Here is a 14,297-nt window from a genome sequence, read left to right as displayed (position 1 = left end):
AAGAGCTAGATCTAACAAGTGAATTCAGCTAGGAGTCATGAGTTAATTTATCTTTATATTACCCCGTAATAAATTGAATTCCAGTCGTATCCTCTAATCCACGATGCACCAGTACAAAGTGTGAGTTGGGCCTCTCAGGCAATTACCAATAAAACGCTGAAAAAAATAAATCAAATTAACTAGGTGAAAAAGAGCTGGAGATCATCGGTACAAAGACAAGCTGTTTAATCTGCTTTTCCCCATGTGTCTCTGTCTGTGTCTGTATCTCCCTGTCAACCCCATCTCTCTCTCTCCCATTTGATGTGTTCCTCCAGGATCATGGCTTTTGTAGTGCTGTCTATGATCCTCAGCTGGGCCTCACTGGGAGCGGGCACTGCTACAGCTGTGGTGAGAAAACAATGTATTTTTGAAGAGAGAAACAAAAAAGTTTTAATTCTTGACACACTTGGTTTTTATTTATGTATTCTTTTTTTTAAATCAGTTGGTTATTTTTTAACCCGTAGAGTTGCACCCATAGACATATTTGTGGGCAGTGGTGGTTCTTGTATTTAGTTTAAATACTTCTTTTTTTTTTTTAACCACCAGCTTCCTACTTCCCAAGGGTTTTACTGTCAATAAGTGTGTGTTCTTTGACATCTTTCCTGGTTAAAGGGTGTCTGTATATTATGTTTGTTTAGTTTACAGAAGGCGCTTTTCTCTAGTCAGTGATGCAGTAAAGCTGATTACAAGTCCCTTGCGTTTTAGGTTTATCAACCCTTAGCCCAGCCATTGTAAACAAAGCTGTTTCTCACATTAATTACTAGCCTTGCTTTCTTCAAAATCTGTTCTTAGGTTGTGCTCAGCTTCATTTGTCTTTCAATCCTCCCTATTTCTGACAGATTGTTATCTCTTCCTGTCTGTACACCATGTGTTCAGCACATCTGGGCTTAGTGTGTTTAATGGAGCTCCTATCAGGGGCACTGTCTGGGGTACAAAGAGTAAACCCTTGCTTCCAGCCTCCCTCCATCCCCACTGTCTCCTCTTCTCGATCTCCTTTCCTCCTGTAGATTATCCCATCTGTGGATTATCCCAATGGATTTCACATCTGGGCAGCTGTTCTAAGTGATGCAGTGAAGACAAAATGAAGCAGAGGGGGAATGACAGCTGATTTAAACCTGAAATTAACTACACAGGCGTGAAATGGAGACCTCGCTTGTGGTTCTCTGTGAATGAAGAGCTTCTCTGCAGTTGTAAAATCTGATTACCAATGCCTGGGACTGTGTCTGTGGCTTAGTTTATAGTTGAACATGACCCTGCATTAAAATCAAATAGTTGAGTATAGCTTTTCTCCAGCATGCATCTCTCTGTCACTATCAGATGTTATGTCCCAGGTGAGCTGAGGTAAATTTACTCAATAATTCTACCCGCCTTGTTATTAATAAGAAGACCAGTCCTCCACACAAAAGTAGATTATAAAAAGCACGGGTCTCCAGTAAAATAATTAGAATTTGGGACAGTATGCAAAACATGTAAGTAAACTTGTTGCACCTGTACATCATTACTCAAAAACTGCATGGTGCAAACACATGCTGCATTTGAAAGGAAGGTAGATGATGATGGTGTCCTAGAAAATGCTCATACATTTATACATATTTGATGAGAGGAAGCATAAACAAAATCAATTCAATTTAAACAGCATCCTGTTATTTTCCCCAACTGTTAATTATGCATGCACATGGAAAATGATTAAGTTATTTCTTTTTTTTTGCCTTGTTTTTATGTTCTGGCCTGGGGAAGACTAAGTGCACAGAGACTGCGTGACCTTGACCCCTGATCGTTTATGCATGCACATTGGCTGGTCTCCATGGATGAATTTTAGAGCATGAAAATATTTAAGAGATTTAATCCATGGTCAGCAAAGCAAGCTCTACATGGTTAATATAAGTCTGTTCCTACACACCATTTTATGTTTGCTTGTATAATGTATGTGTATGTGTGTGTGTATGTGTGTGTGTGTGTGTGTGTGTGTGTGTGTGTGTATGTATGTGTGTGTGTGTGTGTGTGTGTGTGTGTGTGTGTGTGTGTGTGTGTGTGTGTGTGTGTGTGTGTGTGTGTGTGTGTGTGTGTGTGTGTGTGTGTGCTGTAATTCCACATCTGTGGCCATTTGTGTGAATACTTTCTAATCACTCACTCCGGAGTTAAATGGTGATAAAAAAGTGTTGTAAAATAAATAGTTTGTGTTGTTGAGAGATTGTCTATAACTGCCCAGTGCAAATTCAGTTTTACTCTGTTGCAGCACAAGAAATTGAATGTAGTTCATGGCTTGAATAAATGCTGCGCTCCCTTTGGTCTTGCATACTTGCTAGATTACAGTATGTTGTTGTTTTCCTACAGGGCACCAGTGACTTTTGTGTGTCTCCAAACAAGTTTATTGTTAACCAAACCAAGGATTTCCTCAGTGCAGGTAATTTGTTTCTACCAACAGAATTGTACAGATACCAGCTCTCTGTCAAAGCATATTAAGACACAATACTTATTTCTCTCCCGTCTCCCTATTTCTCCAACCCTCCAGATGTTGCACACTATTATTTGTTCTGCAGTCCGAATCTACCAAACCCTTTTCAACAGGTATTGACAAAATGTTCATATTCTCAGCAGTCTGCTTACACGTGTAGTTGTTTACTGAAAGTCACACACTGGAAAATATATTGCTGTTTTTAAATTGTTTTTTTCCCTGTTATATGCCAAGCTGCTAAACGATTATCAGACCGTAATCGCATCAGTTCTGAAAAATGAGGCCCCAACACTAATTTAATTACTTAAAGCGATAAACTTTGATCAAAGAATATTCTAGTTAGTCATATTCTAGATAGTCTCAAAACATTAGCTGTATTTTTTACCCTGAGCATAATCTCTGCCTTGGGGTACTTTCACGAGCAATATCTCTTAGTTATTTATTTAATTTACTGTGTATCATGCATAAAGGCAGCTACTGTTTAGAGGCAACTGAAAATATCCTGAGGAAAGATGAAGGGGAACTAAGAATCCTGATTTGTTTCTGTGTTTAAAGACATCAGACATCATTACTTCTTGCATAGTACATGACTTTGCAAAAAAACATTTAGACACCCCACACATTGCACACACATAAGCTAATTATTGGTGCCTGATATGCAGGTGCCTTCAAAATAGTCTCAAAATTAACTATATAAAGTATACAACTTACTGTCACACAAAACCTGTCCAGTGTGAGCATCACAACCATTGAATTTAATCCATGGATGCTATTCAGAAAACTACTGAATTTCAAGGCCAGTAGACATATAACCTTGTATTATAAACACCCAGTTGCTTTTCATTGTATTTCTTAATAAGAATTGGTTTAAATCTGGATGTCTATTGTTGAAGCTGTAATGGCGCTGAAATCAAATTTTGTAAGAGGCAGTGAACAAGATCATCTTACTGTCCTTGACCAGGTGCAACAGGATGTTTTCAAATTCATTAACGAAATGATGAGGTCATCCTCCGTGATCAACTACATTGTGGAGCACAGAGTGTGAATTTAATGCCCCCTACCACTGAGGAGGCTGCTCACCTCCCCACTACACACAGTTCAACACTTACATTGCATCATGCAATTTTAGCTAATGCTGTAAACGTGATCCTACTTCTTCTTATGTATTATAATATTTGTATTGTGTCAGGATTTTGTTCATGAGCAGTACTGTATCTGTATTGCATGTGTTGAGAAAATCCGTAGAGGATTAATCCATGACCAATAATTATTAAAACCCACATGCTAAGATATCGTTGCAGTATCCATTTAGAGATTAAAATTATGCTTGTTAAGTAGGTAGGGATAATCTTCTCCTCTGATGGCCTAGTTGATATAAATATTGCTCTTTTGTTTGGGCTTGAGATTGGATTGGGGGGAATGGGAGGAGGGACAGTATTTGGTGGGCGAGACGGTTGGTGGCGAAGGATAATCTGTCTGGAAAGAAATGTGTTCTCTGTAAAGTGCATTATAAAGCCTTCTTTAACACCAAATTACTTGTTGGCATGCTGCTCCCAAACAATGCTCTCCTTAATATGATCCTCTCTTTGTTTGTTGTGGATGTCTGTGCGTGTGATGTTGGTGGGCAATTATGTTCTCACAGTCTTTGACAATCTGCAAGCGTTCTTTGACCACCATGCAAATGCAGATCAAGGGCTTGCTGCAGTTCTCGTTGCCCTTCTTCCCCACTGCTGAGGTAAGTGGCTGGCTGATGGGACTATTACACCAGACTGTGGAAAATTGTGTATCATTCTCTCCTCTTTTTTATTATACCTTTTTATACAGAGAGACCTTTTGGGGATCCAGCGACTGCTGAACTCCACCGAGTTCAGTCTCCACCAGCTAACAGCATTGCTCGACTGCCGCGGGCTACACAAGGTTAGGTCAGATACTTTTTAATAGGGCTGCTTTGTAGCATAGCTCACATCTGCTAAGAGGACCACCCCCCACACACACACACACACACACAGTTTTCCTGACTTGAAAGTCTAACTTTATGTTTGCTGGTTTCAGATTGTCAGAGTTTATCTGTAAAGGGAATACGAATCTTAAAATCAGTGCTGATGAAATGAGTCTTCTTGGCTGCTGTGATTGTGACATCAGATGTAGGCTTTTAGATATGACAATTGTAATGTTGTATACTGCACGTAATCTAGGTGTGTCATTCTTTAACAAAAGCATAGAGATAAGGTAAGGTTGAGGGTGGGTGTTGGTCTGTCACATAAAAATGTGAGGATGCTCTATTAGACTTTAAATAATGCTCAATAGCTGTGACAGCACACACAACCACGCAGACGTCAAGCTCGTTCTCTGAGCTTGTTAGTCGTTACTCAAATATCAATATCAAAGCAAACAAAGAATGCATTTGTAACATGCATGTTATCTGAGTAGCATAAGTGTCTCAGCATTGAAAAAAAGACTACATTGGGTTTATGTGTATAAAGTCTCTGTAAAGGTTTGCATTTCTGTCAGTATTTCTGCTACAGTAAGACAGAGAGTTCACATTTGGAATAGAGATATAATGTTGTGTATAGTCCTGATTGACTCAATCTGCCCTTTAAATTAGTTGAAAGTCAATTAAAAAAAAGGGACACAAGCAAACATGTTTTTGTAGTCCATCAGTGTGTCCATGTCATGTTTGTCTGTAAACCTCTTAACTGAAATTGACATTATTTTAAACTTCAGTTCATGGATTTCATTTCTGTGGGTTTAGTTATACGCACGTAATACAATGAAGATTTGAAAAAAATATATATTTGTGAAAAATAATATTTTTACTGGATACTGACAATAACTGACTGTACTATATGTGCCCATTCTTCTAGGACTACCTGGATGCCCTAATGGGTGTGTGCTATGATGGGGTGGAAGGGCTCCTCTACCTCTCTTTGTTTTCTCTGCTGGCTGCCTGCGCACTCTCTGCCATGCTGTGTGCGATTTTTAGAGTGTGGACACTAATAGGCAGCAGGTCAGAACCAAGCGACCGCCTTATCCCATTATGTACTGCCCACAATACACAAAGTGTTAACGCATGCACTCTCTCTGTTCCTGTGTGTGTGTGTGTGTGTGTGTGTGTGTGTGTGTGTGTGTGTGTGTGTGTGTGTGTGTGTGTGTGTGTGTGTGTGTGTGTGTGTGTGTGTGTGTGTGTGTGTGTGTGTGTGTGGTGCTGTAATTCCACATCTGTGGCCATTTGTGTGAATACTTTCTAATCACTCACTCCGGAGTTAAATGGTGACTTTCATCCAGGGACAAAGAGTATGACGACATAGATGAGGAGGACCCGTTCAACCCAGAAGCGCGGCGGATATCCTACAACCCCAGAAGGTCCAACATCCATAGTTTCTGTAGCTATACCAGCAGCCTCGGTAACCAGGCCAGCCTTCATCCACCTCCGCAATCTGCCTCTAATGTCATGCCACCTCCTGAATACATGTAAGATCAATTAGATGATGACAGTATATTTGGATTTGTGTGATTCCTCTCTTACTGCCTTTCTTTTCCTCTCCATCACAGGAATCAGTCCATGCTGTTTGGAGGGAGTCCTCGATATGAAAACGTGCCGCTGATAGGGAGAGGATCCCCACCTCCCTCGGTGCGTTGGCCCTACGAGGCTCTAGTGTCCCTAGTGTGATGACGAGGATGGCACTACTGACTTCAACACTGCTGAAACACTAATAGAAAGCATGCATGGCAGCACCATGAACTTAAGAATACTTATGCACAGTATAGAACCTCACACTGTCAACACTTAGAGGAGAGAGTTTTCAAGTGATGGACTGCACTCTGCTGGCCATTGACTGAAGTGCATACATTTTTTAGCCCACCTCTGTATGCAAATACGCACTCTCGCTACTAAGCTTTTCACCACTGCCTTGGATTGTATTTCTAATTCTTACAAAGTAATGGTTAAGAGACAAGTGCATACATTTACGTATGTGAGAAATAACAATGTTTTTTTGTTGAATAAAGACGTGCAAGGATCTAGTGTTTAATGGTGGGACTAGTCTAAGAATGTGGTGTGTCTCTGGAGCTAAAGCTAGATGATAGATTATGCTGGTAAATCCTCAGTTAAAGTTTATTTTAAGTGAAGTTTCTTTTCTGTTAAGTTTTCTGTGTGCGTGGCTGACTCGGTGCTTGAATTGTATTCACAGCGTACCAAAGACCTGAAACTACCTTTTGCGCAAGAGTAAGGGAGAGCATGTGGACCATTGTTTAAAATGTAATTTGCTTCTGTGAGACACATTTTTAACAAGCACTGGCATGTGTTTTTTATTTGATCGTGTACAGAGAGATATGTTTTTTTTTTGTTTTGGTGAATCAGCTCCGCGATGCATTTTACTTGTGCTTTTATTTAACCAATGTTTCGTAACTAACCCTTTTGTTATTTTCATTTCTTTACTCAGACTTATAAAAACCGTAAGTTTCCCATTGTCTAACTTCTTACTGATGTTTTTTTTTTATTTAATTTTCATTACACTCCTTGAAACACACTGTGGACTTACCTCTGTAATTACGCTTGCTGTACAGCTAGTTTTAACCAGTAGCCAAACACCCCCTTGTAAAGCTGCATACGTACCTCAGCTGTTAGACCTTGGACCTTCCGGCACTGTTTTATCCACAGAGTGTTTTATGTGAGTGTAACTTATTCTGTAACCCCTGACTCATGCCCTCTGTCTGCTCTTCACCTGCTCTTTAAGTCCCCCACTACATTAAAGTACCATCCCCTGATTTAACAACCTCCTAATTGCAGACCAGCTCATAATTAAAAGAAATACAAATAGAAATAATGTTTAATTTGATTTTTAAATGCTGCTGTTCAAATGCAGATGTGCTAAATTGTATTTTTCAATCATTTCCCTTGCAGTACTCGCCCAGTATGAGGACCACTTATCTATCTATGACTGACGCCCAGATCAGACACTTTGGGACTGACTTCCAGGTGTAACCTGCTACCTACGGAATCCGTTTTAGAGAAGCACTTTCTGAGACGCTGCGTTTATACCAAGGAGGTTGGCATAATCTCGCTATTCCAATCTGAGACATGAAAGCAGGCCATATGAGGCATTTACCGCAGTAAGACACCAATGCAGTGCTCAGAAAGCCCTGCATGCAGTTCTGAACAGAGAGGACCTGTACAGGTTCCTCTCAAGACTGTTGTGGATGTTGTCATGATGTATGGAAACACTGTTGCTCCAATATAAGCATTTATATAAGCCAAATCAAGAACCTTTGAACTGATTTGATGAAAAAAATGTTTTTGCTTTTTTCTGTATTCTGGTAGCCTGCAAGGATATGATCATCGATACGGTCTTTTGGAAGACTGAATATGACCCATAGCACTTCCATCATTGTGATTTTTTTTCTAAATCCCTACTCTTTGGCAGTTACTTAATTCCTTCATATTCTGCCTTTGTGCAATTTGTAATGGTGCTAAATGAAATCAAACCATATTTTCAACTTTTCCAAATAATAAACAAATTTAAAACTTTAAAGTTGAAAATTTAAAGTTGTTCTAAGATCCATCTACCCTCATTATCTTGTAAATGAGAAAGTCTTCTCTTCAGTGTTGGATAAATCTGCTGAATGCTGTTTTCTGTGTTGGATCATGTATCAAACTAAATTAATGTTTGATCATAAATTCTGTATTTACACTTGTGTGTTGTTGTGTACTTCGTTTCTACTTTCTACTTGTAATTGTTTAAGCTCTTACTCTCACTCAAGTAACCCAGAATTGCCTCTAGTAATTGGATTAGGCTGATTGGGATTTTTAGTGTCCCGTACCTGAGGATGTCACACGGGGCAATATGTTCAGCCAGTTTCATACATCTAATAAGACTGGCAGAAAATGTGTCTCCACTCCATAAAACATCTTACAAATAAATTCAAGAGAGATATTAGCAATGACAGTTATGTCTTGAATAATGCACAACATGAAAGAGTAACCAGGCTAAACAGTGTCCTCACTGGTTTTAAGGTTTCAAAGCTTGTGCTCTATTGCGCCTGTAACCCCCATCCAACAGTGATGTCATGGTGTCCTGCACAATGTATGCATGCATGTGCTTAAATGGGCATACTTGTAGTACATACTATAAGTACTTGTTTGACATTTGTTTTTGCACTATGCTTTATACTGTGTGGTTTGTCTATCTATCTATCTATCTATCTATCCATCCATCCATCCATCCATCCATCCATCCATCACAGTGTAAGGTTACTCCTTACCCCACAACACAATGTAAACACATCTTACAGTTATCATTTCTACACGATTAAATGAAATCCGTTTAACAGACGTGGATGTTTTTAGAAATCTATTTTTTTTAAAAATCAACCCACTGGCTATAGCATCCTCTCGTCTTCCTGTTCAGTTCAGTTCCATGCTAATATTTGTAATTTTCAAAACATTTTGCGTATTGTCGTGGTCGCTGTCCAAGGTCCTGATCCTGGAACCCCCGGGGAGTCTGGAGCTGTCCAAAGTACCCGGCTGTCGGTCATGCTGACGACCACGTACTATTTATTACGGCCGACGGAATGTGCTGCTAGCTGCTGATATCAAATGACATATCACTACAGTTGTAATATGGCTGTTCTATCATGGTTGCTGCCGAGTTCCAGACTGGAGTGAAGTCAAACGCAACAGACTATCGTTAATGTCCTGCCTCGCTTGCCGTAGGAAACACTGTGAAAAAAAACAAACTGTGGACACGATGGTAGTCAGTTAGCCTGCTAGCCATTACAAGGCTATTTGTTATCATGGCAAAATGTTCGGTAATAAGTCATAATTTGTCTGTTGATGAAAGAGAATGTGGACGGGATGTTGCTAAATAATGGGAAACGTTTTTGGGAGAAAGAGTAGACCTTCGCGTGTAACGGAACAAGACAAAGCCATTTTGGTGAGCTGATAGCGGCTGTAGCAGATTAGTGCCGATACTTTAACACAAGGCTACTGTTAGCTGGCTGCAAAGCTTACTAGGCAACATGGATTAATGTCAGCCGATGTGTTATGCATTGGATTTTACGGTAATTCAGCGTTAGACACGAATTCCTTCTTTAGTCCTTTGTTGGGTGTGTCCGACATCTGTGTCTGTGTGATGAAGTCTAACACTAAGTGATAAATAACCCCCCCCCCCTGTACATTGCAGTGCAGTACAAAACAGTCATAAATAGGTTGGGCCAACCTATTAATATATCTGATTTTTCCCAGCAATTGAAGCAGCAGAGAGATAAGCTAAAGCAGTACCAAAAGAGAATCACCCTACAACTGGAGAAAGAGCGACTTCTGGCAAAGCAGTTGCTAAAAGATGGCAGGAAAGAGTAAGCATGAAAAAGATAATCTTTTTAAAAGCAAGCAACAATAAAAAAAAGATAATGTTGTTAGTTAAAAATGATAAATATGATTGCAACTTTAAAAACCTTAACTGCCAGAAAATACTGTATTTTTGTATTTATTTGTTGTGTCCTAATAAGTGCATGGTAAGATCACTCTTGGTAGGTTTTGATTCAAAAATCAGCACATGCATTACAAAAGAACATGCAAATATTAACATTAAAATATGAATTCCGAGGTGCAGACCCCTGACCCCCTCTGTTTTTTTCTTTTTATTTGTTATTGCAGAAAAGCACTGCTGCTTCTTAAGAAAAAAAGATATCAGGATCAGTTACTAGACAAGACCGAAAATCAGATTTCAAACCTGGAGTGCATGGTAAGTTTTGTGAGATTACACTATTTGATGTCCTTACATTTTAAGTCGACATAGCTCATGGGTGTATCAGGGTTATACTTTATGCATTTGTTTTAAAGAACAAGTAGAAAGGTTTAATGTGATATGAAATATTAAAATAAAAAAGTAAAATCTTCCAAAGTCTACCTACTCATTTTCTGCGTACCAAAATCCAAGCTAAACCCGAGCTGCAAAAACGTGTACAGAATTATAAGTGATAAAGATGAGGTTTATGAATTAATTTATGAGTTGCAGAGAAGGGGTAGGAATAAATAAGTGTATTCTTCCTCCTACTCCTTTTCAAACGTGAGATTTAATTTGTGTTTATGAGAATGTATTTATTAAGTTGTGTAGAGATTTATTGTTCATTTCATTTTATTGCTATTTTGTTTTTATCTTTTTTTTTTACATGTGCGAAATACATTATAAACAAAACAAACAAACAAATAGGTGCTCAAATTGAATGCAGTTAGGATTTATTGATATTGAAATGCCATATGTAACAATAATGAGACACTATGTAGTGTGAATAAAAGCAGCATACTTTTTTTTGATCATCTATAAGTATTTGCAACTAGGCTGTTTTTGTTTGTTTGTCCTGTGTGTCTGTAGTAGTGCAATTTAATGTTTTTCCATGCTCATATTTGTCAACAGGTTCAAGACATTGAGTTCATGCAAATTGAGATGAAAGTCATCGAGGGGCTTAAGGTTGGCAATGATTGCCTGGAGAGTATGCACCAGGTAGATATGCTTTCATGTTTCTTTCCCGCCGTTAGTGTTTAGAAATATACCTTTCACATCCATGATAATAATTCCCCCCTTAAGGTTTAGATATGTGAACGTACACTTCAACAATGTCAGTTTCCACTGATAATAGGCATACTTTATTGAATGTGATCCTTGGGTAAGGATTGAGCAGCGGAGAAGGCGTGTGGTTTGTGTTAGCATAGCTGGTGCACATTGTTTGAAGATTAAGGGATTAAGAAGCAAAGCCTTGACTACAGCGGTGTGACTGCTGCACATCCTTGGATACAGTGTACGGATCTTGCTCAGGAAATTCACAAGCCAGCCAGAATGTGTGGAAAACACTTTCCATCCAAAACCCTTTTCTTCTGTAATATGGGCTTCCTTTTCTTGTTTGGGACAGATCATGTCAATTGAAGATGTGGAGAGAATCCTGGATGAGACCCAGGAATCAATTGATTATCAAAGGGTAAATGTCTGCTTGATGTCAGTCAAGCACACCTTTACATTGTTTTTGTTCTATTTTGACTAGTAGCCTAACTACTGTAATCATTTCTTCATTCTCTACATTTTTCATATTACAAGATATTTAGAGGATGCATAATGCGTAAATGAACTTTCCTAGACATTATATGGATAACTGTCCCTGTTTATAGTAAATAAAAGAAAAACTTAGCTGTCACTGTTCTGTCAGCTAACACAGCTTTTGCTCCTGCAGCAAATAGATGAAATCCTGGCTGGAGCCCTGACGCAGGAGGACGATGATGCTGTTTTAGCAGAGCTGGAAGCTATCACTCAGGTGGGTGTTGCGCTGCATGTTTAACCTTTATTAACACCGAGAATGTTTGCCTGACCACGCATGCTCTTTCCCTGTAACACCCCACTTCACATTTCTAGATACACACACTCAGGCCTGGTGTATCTACAGGCTTCAGCTATTTGCCACTTACTGTAGTGCTTCCACTGGAGCTGGGCTGTTGTTAAATCTGTGATTCAGAGTCGAGGCAAGTGTGCCTTTCATACACAAACTGCATATTGGTATTTTGACCAGATTTGTACAATATTAGAATATTAGAAGCCACAATATTTGTGTATAATTATTTGTATGTAATAATAGGCTGTATAATTGAATCAGTTGTGGATATGAATTTGGTTGATTCCTATTATTAAAACCTCAGCAGATTTTTCTTCTTATGTTATCTAATTATTGTTTCAAATGACACACACTCGAGCCTATCAGACTACACAAATTATTATGTTTCACACTTGAATACAGACACAGATTCTATATCTAGATAGAGCATTCTAAGTAATTTCAGTTTGACAAAAAGGCAGTATATTCCTTTTAGCAGTTTATCTACAAATGTTTTGGATGAACCATCAAACAAGTTTGGATTGAATATACTTACATCTACTTACATATGTGACTTACAATAGAACATTTTAACATGTGCTCAGTGGAATCATTGTGCATTATGAAAGTTGCATTGTCAAACTGTCAACGTTTTAGGAACTAAAAGCATGTTTTCAGCTTGGCAAAATAATATGTTTGTGCTTTTTTAGATGGTCAGGGTCACCCTTATTGTTACAACTTGTATTGTTACACTGTCCCTTCACCTGAAAACAGGGAGAAGTTGTAGCACTTCCAGAGGTCCCCAGTGAGCCAATACCAGAGGTCCCAGAGGCAGCTAAAGCTGAACCGGGTACGTTTTTGAAAAAAATGTCACATTACGAAGCATTCCTCACCCACTTGATATATTTGCAGGGTTTCCGCTGGGTATTAAAAAGTCTAAATGTTAGGCCTTAAAAAGTCTTAAATTAAATTTTAAGTATTGTGTTCTAGGTCTCAAATAATTTTAAACAGGTCTTAATTTTCCGATGTCCATGTAACGCTACCTCTAATGCTCTCTGAAATACAGTTTTTTATTACGTGGGTTCTTCCTTTTGATAGTCCAAATATAATTCACTGTATATGTACAGATTAATATAACCCAGTGTGGCTTTTATTCAATTTGAATACATTTATTGCAAGTAGGTTTGGCATTTCATTGTACTTTTGTGTCGTTAAATAGGTCTTAAATTGCATTCATAAAGGTCTTAAAGTCTTAAATTTGACTTGGTAAAACCTGCAGAACCCCTGATTTGTAAAGCAATTGATGTCAGACTGATCATATTTGCTTTTACTTTGACTTTCTTTTCTAGAGAGGAGAGAAGCAAAGAACAAGCCAGACAGAGAGATGTTGGCAGCCTAACAGAGTGAAGGTGTGGTTGGGAGTTGACTTTCGTTGCACTGATGGGCACTCTGTTAATTTCAGTATTCCATCCTCAGTCGTTAGTAGATAAAGGTGGGACCTGCAGACATCAGTGCATCTTCACACATTTTACAGGAACAGCGCTGTGTCTGCATTCTGGTTCACTGCTCCCCTGAAGCATCTACATAAAGGAAGTGAAATGTTCTATTTCTCTGTGTCTGACTTGGATTAGCAAAGCCATGACAAATTTTAACTGTTCTGGTGTATCAGAATGAAAGGACACATTTTTAGATGTTTTACACATTCATTTCAGTTTTTTTCCATAATAAATTGAGCTGTGGCAACAAATTAGTTTTCTTGGCTTTTCTTACAGAAACATATATATTTTTAAAACAGTATCAAACCAATTAAGGCTCTATGGCTTTATTGTCATTGAATATCATACTATTTTGTTCACATCTTTAGCTTGTGTATCATGCTATCTCCAGAAGGGGGCAGTCCTTGTTTTTTTTTTTACTCAACAGTATTCAAAACAGGTGTGCTCATTCACACCCTATCAGTGAAGTGTGTGTCGTTCTTGACAGAAAGTAGAAAGCTCATGTTGCTGATATGTGGGAGATGTTTAGACAAGAAAGCTAGTATAGTATTTACAATCCTACACTAAGTGGGCACTTAGACTAATTGGCATGTACAATGAAACTAACACAAATTATCCACTGTGAGAAAAACATCACCTATGGTGCTACTGAAAACAGTCAGTATGACTACGTACATACGCAGTGCAATTGTGTAGGCTACATAACATTTTGTTTTGTAAACGGAAAGAAGGCAACCTTCATAGGGACAACTGGATTGCATATCATTTATGTAGCTTGCTCAGATGATAGCAGCAGTGTGCTCAAAAGCTTTAATGAACAGAGCCAGAAAAGATCAAAATGCACCACGTTGATATGGACATGGTACACTGGGGGCAAGATACAGACTAAATCTGTCTTTTTGGCTGGACTGGTTTCATGTAGAGCAGCCATTCTTTGTCCAAATGATGCA

General features: G+C 38.7%; 2 protein-coding genes across 10 annotated transcripts in view; both read left to right on the top strand.

Annotated features, from left to right (window-relative positions):
• LOC120574278 (protein tweety homolog 2-like) overlaps nt 1-8,825 on the top strand; it is a 32,962-nt gene extending 24,137 nt beyond the window's left edge. For 2 of the 7 annotated variants that reach the window (XM_039824570.1, XM_039824569.1), the window contains exons 6-14: nt 315-387; nt 2,374-2,443; nt 2,552-2,607; nt 4,137-4,229; nt 4,319-4,411; nt 5,359-5,501; nt 5,780-5,965; nt 6,047-6,125; nt 7,398-8,825. In XM_039824570.1, coding sequence (XP_039680504.1) covers nt 315-387; nt 2,374-2,443; nt 2,552-2,607; nt 4,137-4,229; nt 4,319-4,411; nt 5,359-5,501; nt 5,780-5,965; nt 6,047-6,125; nt 7,398-7,478 — 874 coding nt within the window. In that variant the 3' untranslated portion in view covers nt 7,479-8,825. Of the gene's footprint in view, nt 1-314; nt 388-590; nt 1,914-2,373; nt 2,444-2,551; nt 2,608-4,136; nt 4,230-4,318; nt 4,412-5,358; nt 5,502-5,779; nt 5,966-6,046; nt 6,126-6,684; nt 6,753-6,936; nt 6,950-7,397 lie in introns of those variants that run through there. The other 5 variants (XM_039824572.1, XM_039824571.1, XM_039824573.1 and 2 more) reach the window with 5 other exon arrangements.
• A 131-nt stretch (nt 8,826-8,956) lies between these two features.
• Nucleotides 8,957-13,601, top strand: LOC120574279 (charged multivesicular body protein 6-like). Of its 3 annotated transcripts, none has more exons than XM_039824577.1 (8): nt 8,967-9,426; nt 9,738-9,847; nt 10,149-10,236; nt 10,909-10,995; nt 11,402-11,467; nt 11,717-11,797; nt 12,626-12,701; nt 13,201-13,601. In XM_039824577.1, exons 1-8 carry the CDS (start codon nt 9,361-9,363, stop codon nt 13,248-13,250), a joined length of 624 nt encoding a protein of 207 aa, XP_039680511.1. In that variant the 5' UTR covers nt 8,967-9,360; the 3' UTR covers nt 13,251-13,601. The 3 variants fall into 3 exon arrangements, with proteins under 3 accessions (XP_039680513.1, XP_039680511.1, XP_039680512.1); XM_039824578.1 differs by lacking the exon at nt 8,967-9,426 and adding an exon at nt 9,434-9,553; XM_039824579.1 differs by lacking the exon at nt 11,402-11,467 and having other exon boundaries at nt 8,957-9,426.
• The last annotated feature ends 696 nt before the right edge of the window (nt 13,602-14,297 follow it).

This window comes from Perca fluviatilis, chromosome 15 (genome assembly GCF_010015445.1).
Source record: "Perca fluviatilis chromosome 15, GENO_Pfluv_1.0, whole genome shotgun sequence".
Taxonomy (NCBI): Eukaryota; Metazoa; Chordata; class Actinopteri; order Perciformes; family Percidae; genus Perca; species Perca fluviatilis.
The sequence above is the reverse complement of the archived record's forward strand: the minus strand, read 5'-3'. Positions and strand labels throughout refer to the sequence as shown.

Coding starts and splice junctions, on each gene's coding strand:
- LOC120574279 (XM_039824577.1), top strand. CDS start 9,361: ATGGGAAACGTTTTTGGGAGAAAGAGTAGACCTTCGCGTGTAACGGAA. Junction 10,237..10,908: donor TTTCAAACCTGGAGTGCATG/GTAAGTTTTGTG, acceptor ATTTGTCAACAG/GTTCAAGACATTGAGTTCAT. Junction 11,468..11,716: donor AATCAATTGATTATCAAAGG/GTAAATGTCTGC, acceptor TTGCTCCTGCAG/CAAATAGATGAAATCCTGGC.